The sequence below is a fragment of the Copadichromis virginalis genome, linkage group LG20, assembly GCF_057382275.1.
Source record: "Copadichromis virginalis isolate Kocher_CV1m ecotype Utaka linkage group LG20, C_Virginalis_male_GT1.1, whole genome shotgun sequence".
NCBI lineage: Eukaryota > Metazoa > Chordata > Actinopteri > Cichliformes > Cichlidae > Copadichromis > Copadichromis virginalis.
The window spans coordinates 25,232,195-25,244,971 of NC_140637.1; the positions used below are offsets into that span (position 1 = coordinate 25,232,195).

Consider the following 12,777-nt stretch of genomic DNA (forward strand, 5'->3'; position numbering starts at 1 on the left):
AAGTACAGAATACACTATTGTGTTTTGTTTATCTTTGTAAAACAAATGTGTTTATTGTGATACATTGTGGATCTGATATTATCAATGGATTTAAGCAATATTTTGTTTATGTTTTGTCAAAGTTGTATTGAGAGATTTATACAGTCTCTAGCTCAGGGAACTGTGGCCATGTATGGTAAACTGGACTGAAACATAAGGCCATTTCTTTGCAGTTAGTATGGTGATACCTGAAGCTGTTCTAAGCTGTTGTGAAGAATAAACCTTCCTGTTGTGAAACTGACATCAGCTCAACGTGTGTCCCTTTTTCTATTCTTTATCACAGCGCCACACGTTGTTGAACAGGAAACCAGTTGCCCCTCTGGTCATCATCTTAGGGAGGCAACACCTACAAATTGTATACAGATTCGTCATACACGATATTTAAATCCTGAACATCCACTAAGACACAGGCAACCCATCTACACCAATTCCATATCTACAGATATGGAATTGCACCATATATTTTCAGTTGGTCAGAGGCCTGGACTGCAGGAAGGCCAGTTCAGCAACAGTTGCTCAATGGTTGCTGGAGCAACGGAAGAAGATGATCTTGCCTATATGCAAGACCTTCCCAAAAACAGATGTTCAGATGGAAATGTAAGTTGTTTTAAAGCCCCAGGGGTCTGCTACTTTTAAAGGGCTGGAGTAAGAGTGAGGATTCATACTTAGATTTTTACTGTTTCACAAAGACTTTAAAAGGGAACGTCCACAATTTAGACTTTGATTGCAGGATGTCTTAATAAAGCAATTTAGTGAGAGCAAGGCAAAAACAGAATCTAATAATTGTAACAAAATAATAATCAAATCACCTGAATTATACTTATCTAATTAACCTACTCTTGTCATAATGCTGTGTGTGGCAGGCAGGTTAGGACCCAAATTCAGGATTGTCAGGCTGGTCGGGTTTTATTTTTGGCAAGTACAAATAACTAAATCTAACAAACTTAACTGGCAGGTACTTGTGGAAACAACAAAAATAAACAAGAACTAAGAACTAGAAACATAAAACCGAGAGTCTCTCCAGACTGAACATTAGCATCTCATTATCCTGACAAAGAGCCAAAACCATGACAACTCTGGGCTAATACTTATTTTGCTCCAATCTTTGGGAGGAGAGAGATCGGAGAGGACAAACACAATTGGATCTGATGATGCACTCTCTGTGTTCTGTGTTGACCATATATATTCCGACAGGAAAGCAGCAGCCCTTGGTTGTTCAGTGGCAATCCAAATTTTCTCAAAGTTACAAACCACATGAAAGTAAATCTTGAGTAAATCTTGAAAGTTGGAATCCAGAAAAAAAAAATCCAAATCCTTCTGAACTAATAATGTAACATGGCAAAAATGAGCAGAGAAAAGGCCAGAAATGACTCGACCAGTTTGCTGCTCGTCTGGGGTTACTTTCTATCATTTCTAGCTGTGGATTCCCTGGGCTGAATCTTCAGATGAGCTTTTGCTCATCGCAATAACAAGATGAAGTAACCCTCTATTTCTTCTTTTAAACCCGGTCACCTTTTCTCCTTTATCTCTGACTGGATGCCACATCTTCAGAAATGACATATGGCCTGACCTACCTACTGTGACATCCAATCACGTTGTTAACATCTAATCACCTGATGTCCAGCAAACCTTATCATCAGCTCGCTATCTGACTTTTCCACACACATGATTTAAAACAGAGTTTGAACTTTAAAATCACTTCAATACATTTCTGTGATATTCGTAAAGTAGAATGCAGTGGAATAGAATTGAATAGCCGTTTATTGTCATTGTAGATGTGCAACAAAATTGTGGATGCACCACACCAACTGTGCATGGAATCAAAATATACATAGTAGAACAGAAACAATAAATAACAGACAAGAGGATTATATACAACAAGAGAAATATATACAGAACAGGAGTTTTGTAGTGTACACACATTCAAATAAAGTGTAAAGGACTTGGTCTGAGTATAGAGTCTGTGTGTGAGTGGCCTGAGTGATCACACACACACACACACACACACACACACACACACACACACACACACACATTCTGATGGGACCCAGTTACAATGAATGCTGTAGAAGCTGGGGCTGTGCAGGGGTCACAACCTGCTTGGGCCCATCAGTCTGGGGCTGAGTCAGGATGAACAAGATTTACAAGAAGAACAGGAATCACTGGATGGATTCATAACTGGCCAGTCGGGCTGTGCTGATGCCCAAGACTGTAGGGACCACCAGCTGCCTGCTCTGAAGACTGGGGCTGCCATTGTTGCTTAGCCGCTCTCACTCCAGGGACCGGGCCTGATGCAGCCTAGGCCTTAGCCACCTTCAAGCTGGAGACAGGGATGGGTGGGGGATACAGGCCAGACACCAGCAGCTCCCTCCCTAGGAAGAAGTATGGGTACAAGACTCGGCTGGGTCCTAGCTCCCCTCATAGGGCTCTAGAGTGTGACCAATTTGGTCCCCCATTGAGAAATGGGGGACCAAAAATTCCTAGTTCGACCAGTTGTTTGAGTCAAAAGAAAAAATAAAGTCTCTGCAAATCTGAAAGTCTCGGTGTGGTCAACAACAGACACACTTTAAGCCCATATCATGGTCTAAACCAATCAGAAATAGTCAAGAGTGCAACCTCTCAGATGCCCATGCCCAAGGTAAGATGTTCAGATATTGAGATGTTCAGTTCGAAGCCTTTGAAGCATTTTTAATTTAACTTCAGGAATGGAACAAATAAACTGTGCGGGCCATTCAGAGTCGTACTTTGCCTTGATTGTACCATTATACTGCAGCTCCATCTGAATCTGCACAGGTGCAGTTTCCACGTAAATGGGTTGCGAAGCAGCTCAAAATTCTCTTTTTGTGCTTCAAAGTCACCAAAGCGCTGCGAACTCAGTGCGCTCAGTTTATCAGCAAAATGCGCCAACTTGGTTCAACATTACTTGGCAACAGGGAAAGTGCAGCAAGTTGCACTGGTGCATTTGTGACAGCTTCACTTGAAATGCCTTCACTGCATCATATGTCATGTCCATGAACTGACAGATTTCCTTGCCGAGTTCAAAAACCCTATTGAGAATTTTTCCTCGACTCAGCCAACGGACCTCTGTATGAATGTTGGCAAACTCTGAATCTATTTCCCACATAAAAGACTGAAATTGACCACTACATGCTCCATTTTTAGGACTTTACCAGACAGCATTTCGTGGTGTATGATGCAGTATGCTGTTAACTCACCGGTACAGTTCTCCTCCTGCAACTTTACTCGCATCCTGCCGACTAGTCCGCTTTTTTCACCACACAACACCGGCGCTCCATCTGTTGTAAGTCCAACAGGTTTGTCCGAGGGCAGTTTCATGTCGGTTACACTTTGAAATACGTTTTCAAAAATGTCTTTCCCTGTCATTGTCCCTTGCATCGACTTAATGTTCAATATTTCCTCTCCACAGATGAAGATGGTCAGCTGTGCAATGTCCATCATGTCTATACTTTCATCCACAGCAAGAGAGTATGCAATAAAGTTTTTGCTTCTTTCACACAACTGTGTTCTTAAATCAGTGGCCATCTCACAAACCCGATCAGCAATCGTATTTCTCCTCAGGCTCACATTTGCCAAAATCTGCGTTTTGTCTGGACACAAGATGTCTCACAGCTTCTTCGCAGCTCATCAGAGTGGCACCGGGCTGATTTGGCTTTTTCCTCTGCTACAATAAAACTTGCTTTCACAACAGCTTCACTTTGTGATTTTGCTCTGGTGAAATGTTAGATTCTTCTTTAGCTCTTCTACCTTCTGTAGTTTGTGCATTTAGGTTTTTCAGCTTATCCTGACGTTTTGTCTCGTAGTGCCATCTTAAATGAAATTCCTTAATTACAGCCACATTAGCTCCACTAATAAGACACACGGGTTTACCGGCAATGTCTGTATTCAGTCACCCACTGGCGCTGAAAGGCTCTGCTTTCAGAATCAACTTTTCTCTCCACCATTGTGAGGGGCTAGCTTCGCAATAACAGAAGTTTGACTTGATTGACGTGGGAATGTTCCCAGCTAGCCTAGTGTTCGGCAAGGAGGCTGCAGCTCTGCATTATGGGATCTGTAGTTTGTGTGTTATTAGCGCCTCATATCGCCGGGCCATACATAACAATAATAATAAATCTATATAAAATGATCTCACGGGCCGGAGATCATTTTGTACACCGGGCCGGATGTGGCCTGCGGGCCTTGAGTTTGACACGTGTATTAGAGCGATTAGAGCACGCTGTAGGTATTACAGGTACTGTGCAGCAGTGGTTTGTATCATATCTATCTAATAGACTCCAATTTGTGCATGTAAATGGAGAGTCCTCTTCACACACTGAGGTTAATTATGGTGTTCCACAGGGTTCGGTGATAGGACCAATTCTGTTTACATTATACATGCTTCCCTTAGGCAGTATCATTAGAAGACATAGCATACATTTACACTGCTATGCAGATGACACCCAGCTCTGTCTGTCCATGAAGCCAGATAACACACAATAATTAGTTAAACTGCAGGAATGTCTTAAAGACATAAAGACCTGGATGGCGGAAAACTTTCTGCTTCTTAATTCAGATAAAACTGAGGTTATTGTACTTGGCCCTGAAAAGCTTAGAAATATGGTATCTAACCAGATTCTTACTCTGGATGGCTTTACCTTGGCCTCCAGTAACACTGTGAGGAACCTTGGAGTCATTTTTGACCAGGATATGTCCTTCAACGCACATGTTGCCGGATGGGCTACTTGCCTTTCTTTTCTTTTCTCTCTCTCTCTCACTCTCGCTCTCTCTTGCTCTCGCTCTCGGCTGCGCAACTAGGTTAATTGGGAACCCACCTGCATATTGATTGCAGGGTGGCGTCAGCACGTATAAAGCTAAGCCGGTGTTTTTCTGGATCATTCCTCCCGTGCATTCGGCGCAAAGCAGCAGTAAATGCTGGCACACTGCGACGGACTGATCAGCAAGTGAGTAGATCATATGACAGCTACAGCGTGGCAGTTTGTTTTATTCCGGCGTTGCGGAGAGAGGTGCTCAGTTATCTCCACCAGCGAGAGTATAGTGCAGGGGTGCTCACACTTTTTCCGCATGTGAGCTACTTATAAAATGACCAAGTCAAAATGATCTACCCACTACAAAAATCCAAAACATATACTTATTTATAAATATATTGAGGATTCTTTATATCTACAATGTATATACATGCATAACCGCAATATCCAATATTTCACAACACAATTAACAATGTAAACTTTTTGTCATTACCTGAGTTTACTCTGATGACTTGCACTGAATTGAATCAGCCAGGGATGCATATTCCGGACAGTAGCTGCTGACGGCCAGCCTCAAACACACTTCCAAATGTTCATCAGTCATGGTGGAACGGTACTTGGACTTAATGATCTTCATGTGGGAAAATGATGACTCACATAAATAAGTGGAGCCGAATAATGCAGTCAAAGAGGCAGCACATTTCCTCATGTTGGGGTACTTTACTTCTGTGAGTAAGTTCCAGAACTGTCCATGATCTCTGGACTTCAGCTCAATGTCGGCTTGTAGTGTCAAAATCTCATCTTCCACTCCAGAAGAGTTCAGGTGAAATAGTTTTGCAATTTTTGATGCGAGTGAATCGACCTCAGCATCTTCCCGAAAAGGATAGCACATGAAGGTAGCGACTGGCTCGAGCAAAGAAAAGTCTTGAAAGCGTTTGTCAAACTCTGACAGACAATTGTCAATCTGCTCTGTGTAGCGTGCACTGTCAAGTTGCAAACAGGCCATCCCTTGCATCTCCAGCTCTGACGCCAGGTTTTGAAAGTTTATCAAATCATGGCGCTGCAGCTTTAAAGAGAGATGTTGCATCTTTCGTTTGAAAGCATTAACTGAGCTGATCATGTTGATCACTGTTTTGTCTTTTCCTTGCAGCTGTAGATTAAGGCCATTCAACATGTTTGTCAGATCGGTTAAAAATGCCAAGTCTAACAGCCACTGACCGTCATTAAGTTGCATGTATTCTGCTTGTCCAGCTACACGGAAAAACTCCTTAATCTCCGGACAGAGCTCTCGAAATCTTTGCAGGAATTTCCCTCGACTAAGCCACCTCACATCAGTGTGTAGCAACAACTCAGAGTGGTCGCAGTCAGCCTTCTCCAGATGTGCACGAGATCTGGCGCGAATAGAACAGGCGATCTTCGTTGCAGCATTCATGATCTCCTTCATGTTGAGCATTTTAGCGCATAACGCTTGTTGGTGGATTATGCAATGGTAATTTAGGAAGTGCGGGAAAGCATCGTCCTGCCTGCACTTGGCAATAAATCCATTCAAGCGGCCAACCATTGCGGGTGCTCCATCTGTGGTAATAGACACCAATTTGTACACTGGGAGCTGGGTTTTCTCGATAAAGTTTTTGAACGACTGAAATATGTCCTCTCCTCGCGTCTGTTCCTTCATGGACTGTTAATAGCTTTTCTTTTGCAGTGATATCAGTAAACACCATACGAATGAAAATGCACACCTGGGCTGTGTCACTCACGTCCGTAGATTCGTCCAACTGCAGTGAGAAACACTGGCAATCTCCGATGTCCTTCCAAAGTTGCTGGGTTAAATCCTCCGCCATGGCTTCACAGCGCCGTGTAACTGTACTTCTTGACAGCTGGAGAGCTTTGATCGAAGATGTTATTTCTGCCTTATTTTCGGAACAATGAGTCAGCTGCTTCAACGAAAGCCTCTTTTACCATCTCTCCATCTTGAAAAGACTTCTTGTTTTTAATGATGATGTGACTCACCCGGAACGATGCTTCGGTGGCGGCTTTCGCTTTTGAAGTTTGTTGTGTGAAAAATGACTGCTGTCCGGACAACTGGGATTTTAGTTTATTCACCTTTTTCTTTCTTAGCTCGCTTTTCGGCGGAATGTAGTGTCGTATTTTCCGTGAACAGTTCGAAAATGCCGCTCCACATTTCCCTTCTTTGGCATTGCGATGGTAGCCTGGCAGATGAGGCAAACGCACTTCGAAAATGACATCGTGAAAAAAATTTTTGTTGGGGGGGCCAGGTAGGGGCACAGATTTGGAGAAGGGTGGCAGATGTAATTAGCAGATAATGTTTAAAAAAAATTCTACCAACCATTAACCATAATTCAATAATCCTGTAAACCTAATAACCGAATGCGCTTTTAACTCTTATTAGAATGAGATTTTAACCACTACGGTGCAAAGTTTTTAGATACTGCGTTGATAAAGTACAAGAGATACAATCAGTGTTTTGTCAGTGTTTACTCAGCATTCAAGGACAGCAATATTTGCATAGTATTTTTACTGACATGTAGTGCACATATGTTTTGGGCAAAAACATTTTTGAATATTAAAATACGAACATTTGTAACAAACAATTGACAAATTAGCCAATGCAAAACTTTATCTGCCTGTTAAAAAAAAGAAGATAATCTTCTCACAAATTGGTGTTTGATTTTGAAACAGGAAAAAAGTGGGGAAACAACTGAAAAGACTAACATTTGAATAAAACCTGAAAGCAAGTAAATACTTTCTATGCTGCCTTATGGTAAACTTTGGTAATATTGATCAAGAACAACACTGGCTGATGATGAAATACAGTCAGCTGGCATGGTGACACTACCAGTATTAACCTGCAGGGCTGGACTGGGACAGAAAATCGGGCTTTTTGACTAGAGACCGGCCCACCAGGTATTAAAGCCATAAAGACTTTGAATGAAAATAAATGCTGTTGTGACAGTGATGTACACTGTCTTGTTGGTGTATATATATGTATGTATTTACGTCAGATAAAAACTTTGGTTGTAAGATTTAGATAATTATTTAATAAAAGCTAGATATTTTAAATGAGAATAAGAAAGAAAAGTATTTCTTTGTGCCCCACCTTTCCCTGTTAATGCCCTACCTGGCTCCCTGGCAACACTTTCCTAGATCCACCCCTGCACAGTTACCAGCTGTCAGCTACGTAGAAAAAGGATCCTGGCGCTATTTATCTTTCAGAAACAGTTCATAACTTCCCTTCAACTCATTCATGTCACCTAAAAGGTAAACCTGTTTCTCCATCACCTGTTCAGCTCTGATGATTCAGTAAGGACATCTCCTGGTTTCATCTTCATGCTTCCCTCTCACCACATATCCAAACCGACATCATGACCAGCAGCTTTTACAGCTGTGGCTCCAGCAAACATCAGCTGATACTAGAAATTAATATTAAATAAATTCTAACAACAGCTGATCAAGCTTAAACGTGCTGCTGTTGTTTAGCGCGACATCTGCTGGTTTCCTCTTTCTGGCGCAAAGTGGGCGATAAATAAACAAGAGAGAAAAGCTGATCAGCTGATCATTGATCAGTTTCATGATTGAAGTAGCAACAGGAGAGGCAGGGGGGGAGAATGAGAGAAGAAGAGGCAGCTGTGCAGCATAACGACAGAATAACTCCAGCTTTGTGTCTTTTTTTCATTCTAGCGAAAGTCCGGGACAAACTGCATCTCTTCTCAGCTCAATACGAAAGGTGTAATATTTTCTCTGAATGAGGGACCATTCCATTTTTTTAAGGAGCCGTTGGCAACTCTACTAACTAACTTTATGAATAAAATAAAGTTCACTATCAGTAACATCATAGCACCACCCAGCTGTATATAAACTCCGTCAAGCTGGCTACAACGCAGTACGAGTTATTGCAACTGAGGGTAAAAAGTCAGCACAACGAAAATAAACTCCACCTAAACTTGGTTTATATCTGACCCAGATAGACTGCAGGTCATAACTTCTTACCTGAAGTTCAGTTCACCTGACACTCTCCTCCTGCCTCCCCTTCCCTCATCCACCTGCTGGCCTCTGTGGAAGCCCCGCCATAGCCACCACCAAACAACTGAGTTATTTTTACACATCAACCTGCATCTGGCCAATCCACCACCTCTCATTGTTCATGCCATTACAAAAAATTTTTTTTTTAAAATAAGTCACCGGGCATATGCCCGGTATGCCCGATGGCCAGTCCAGCTATGTTAACCTGCAACCAAATCTGCAGCTCCATACAGCAATGTTACGACTTAGATTATATCTTATAACTCATAACTCTTATGTTAGCTGCCCTCAGTAGCATACTGTCAGAAATATTCGATGGCTGCAATAATTCTTTAAGTGTTATTTTTTCCTTGGTATTCTAATTTCACCGAAGTTTACTAAACTCAACAAACTTAATATTACTTACCGGGACATTTATTCTGTCCTCATTTTCTTTCACCAAAAAATTGTTTCCTGCAGTGCCGTCTTTCGTGCTTGGCTCTCCTACCTTTGCTAACGTGATGCACATAGCGCAGAAGCCGATGCTGCATTCACTTACACTCTGATACCTGAGCTTCACCGTGAAAACATAATCGTACATTTGATATTTGATTGAATTTTATTGTTTTGCCTTTGGGGTGGCACCTGGGGTGGCCAGTCTGGTTGGGGGGGCCACCCCGCTGGACACGCCACTGAGCGGAGATGACAATAAAGTTTACTTTGACTTCAGCAGCAAGCAGGCGCACCGAGGGCTCTCGCACTCACTTTTCGTGTATAGAATTTCGAAAAAACATCGGTGTAAATTATAAGTCTGTATCATAATGTCTGGTGTTTTTGTTGTTTTGTTTTTATTTTGTTTTATTTTGCGAGTGAGTTATTAGATGCTGCTCCAGCCAGCCAGAGAATCCCCCGCCGCCCCGCCCTCTCCTCCCTGTGCCGCAAGCAGCAGGCGCACCTCACAAATGGAGGGCGCCCTTACTCCCAGCAAATGGGACATACCTGCAAGTTCAACCACATGATGAAGGAAAACATTCTGTGCATATCCAAGTTCTGTGAACTTTTTGACACAAGTTTAAATTACACTCTCTTCACTAGTCAAGATAGTTACAAACTTTCTTCTTTATGAATGAGCAATAAAAAAATTTTTAATTAAACATTTGAACATAATACAACCCGGCTTACATTGTGAGCCAGGCGGTGGCCAGGAGCAGAGGCCCTGGCGGAACCAATCACCAGATACCAAGACTGGCAATTGGGACATGGAATGTCACCTCTCTGGTGGGGAAGGAGCCTGAATTAGCATGTGAGGTTGAGAGGTACTGGCTAGATATAGTCGGGCTCACCTCAACGCATGGCTTGGGCTCTGGAACCAGTTTCCTAGAGGGGGGCTGGACTCTGTCTCAGGCTGGAGTTGCCCCTGGTGAGAGGTGGCAGGCTGGGGTAGCTTGGTATCCCCTTGGCTAGTTGCCTGGATGTTGGGGTTTCTCCCAGGGGACGAGAGGGTTTGTTTCCTTCGCCTCTGGGTCAGGGAATGGGTCCTAACAGTCATCTGTGCTTATGTGCTGAATGGTGGTTCAGAGTACCCAGCCTTCTTGGAGTCCCCGGGTGGGGTAATGGAGGGTGCTCTTCCTGGGGACTCTGTTGTCCTACTGGGAGACTTCAGTGCTCACTTGGACAATGACAGCAAGACCTGGAGGGGTGTGATTGGGAGGAACGGCCTTCCAGATCTGAACCCGAGCTGTGTTTTGTTATTTGACTTCTGTGCAAATGACAGTTTGGCCATAATGAACACCATGTTCGAACATAAGAGTGTCCATAAGTGCACGTGGGACCCAGACACTCTAGGCTGCAGGTTTATGATTGATTTTGTAATCATATCACCAGACTTAAGGCCATATGTTTTGGACACTTGGGAAAAGAGAGGGGCTGAACTGTCAACTGATCACCACCTGGTGGTGAGTTGGATCAGGTGGCAGGGGAGGCCGCTGGACAGACCTGGCACGCCTAAACGTACAGTGAGGGTGAGCTGGCAATGCCTAGCTGAGGCCCCAGTCCGCGAGATCTTCAACAGCATTCTGAGGGAGATTGGGGACATTGAATCGGAATGGACCATGTTCAGCACCTCCATTGCCGAAGCCGCTGCACTGAACCAAACGGTAAGGGGAGCCACCAAGCTGATGAAGGAGTCCTATCGGTCTTGGTTAGCCTGTGGGACTCTGGAGGCAGCTGCTAGGTACCAACAGGCCAAGCGGAACGCAACACGGGCAGTGGCTGAAGCAAAAACTTGGGTGTGGCAGGAGTTTGGAGAAGCCATGGAAAAAGACTTTCGGACTGCCTTGAAGAGATTCTGGCAGCTGACTCAGGAGGGGAAAGCGGTGTTCTACCTGGACTGTGTGTAGTGCGGGTGGAGCGCCCCTAACTTCGACTGAGAAAATTGTCGGGCAGTGGAAGGAATACTTCAAGGACCTCCCTAATGCCACTGGCATGTCTTCCGTGGAGGAAACAGAGTCTGCGGACGAAGGGGATAATCGCCAATCTCTGGGGGCGAGGTCATTGAGGCAGTTAAACAATTCCTTGGTGGCAGAGCCCCTGGGGTGGATGATGTCTGCCTCGAATTCCTGAAGGCTCTGGATATTGAAGGGCTATCTTGGTTGACACGCCTCAGATTATATTACTCGGCTGGCCTGGGAACGCTTGGGTGTTCCACCGGACAAGCTGGAAGTGGTGGTTGGGGAGAGGGTGTCATGGTTGACGATGGCCAACCGTGGGGAAGTGAGGAAGGAGGACTCAGGCGCGGAGCTCTGAATAGCAGCAGTGCGTTTATTTACAGTGAATGGACAAACATAACAATAAATCCTCAGTGCATTCCCGGCCCCCGTGACGTGTCTTCTTCCCAGTGCTAGTGTTCCTGTCTCCGCTTCCCAGTGTTTGAGCACCCGGTGCTTGCTGCCCTCTCGTCTCCACGCCTCTCCTGGGGAAAACAACAAAGAGGCAGCCGTCAGACACACCACAATGCAGCAGATTAAACTTGGTAACTGGTCAAGAGACTAACGTGAAGCCACGCAATGATCCAGCGTCGGACAGAGCTCCACCACACTCTCAAGTAGCTTCTCCAATGAGGCCTGATCAGCTGCAGGTGTGTCACGGTCTTCAGGTGTGGCCAATCACCTGCCAGGGCCACACCCACCAGGCCTGAAGGTGCCTGTAAACAGGTGCTCTCAGAAACACCTGCAGCCACACACAAACACCTACATACACACATATCTACAAGCAGGGAGAACGAGGGACAACAATACCAGAAATACATATATTAAAATTCAAGTCCATAACTGCTCAGGGTCCCTGGGTCGCTCAGACCCAGGACCCTGACAGAGGGAGGTCTGGGCTTCTCTGCTTGGGCTGCTGCCACGGATAAGCAGAAGAAAATGGATGGATGGATGGATGGATGGACATAATACAACACAAACTCTCATGGAGGATACAAATTCAGAGAGATACATGTTTTTTTTTGTTTTGTTTTTTTTTTTGTTTTGGCCTGTCCCGTTTGGCTCTTTTGCCATCAGAATTGTTGTCTAAAGGCAAAGAAAGATGCCCAACGGATTTACTTTACCAAATTGACCATCCCAGCCTTGCAATAATGGTCCATTTGATTCACCTTTTATTGTTTATTTTATTTTCACTTACTGAATATGGGACAGACTTGACTGGGGGAAAGAAGGGGAGAAAGAAAGAGGGAAAGAGAAACAGCTGAGAAGAGGGACGGGGGAGAAGGGCAAAAACCAAAAACCAACAGAATGAGCAGAAAAAGAAAAAAAAAGAAGAAAAAAAGAAAAAAAAAGCATATATCAATCACCTGGGTCACCTGCTGAGAAAGAAAAAAGAAAACAAGCAGAAGAGAACAAGAGTAATAGAATAAACAACATCACAATGATATATGGGAATATGACAGTAAATA

The 12,777-nt window shown here is 43.9% G+C and overlaps 1 protein-coding gene across 1 annotated transcript; it reads right to left on the reverse strand.

The window, feature by feature from the left end:
• Positions 1–2,337: 2,337 nt before the first annotated feature.
• LOC146684901 (general transcription factor II-I repeat domain-containing protein 2A-like) lies at positions 2,338–6,363 on the reverse strand. Its single transcript, XM_085442975.1, has 2 exons — positions 5,460–6,363; positions 2,338–2,411 (listed from the first exon to the last, which is right to left on the reverse strand). Exons 1-2 carry the CDS (start codon positions 6,361–6,363, stop codon positions 2,338–2,340), a joined length of 978 nt encoding a protein of 325 aa, XP_085299101.1.
• Between the last annotated feature and the right edge of the window lie 6,414 nt (positions 6,364–12,777).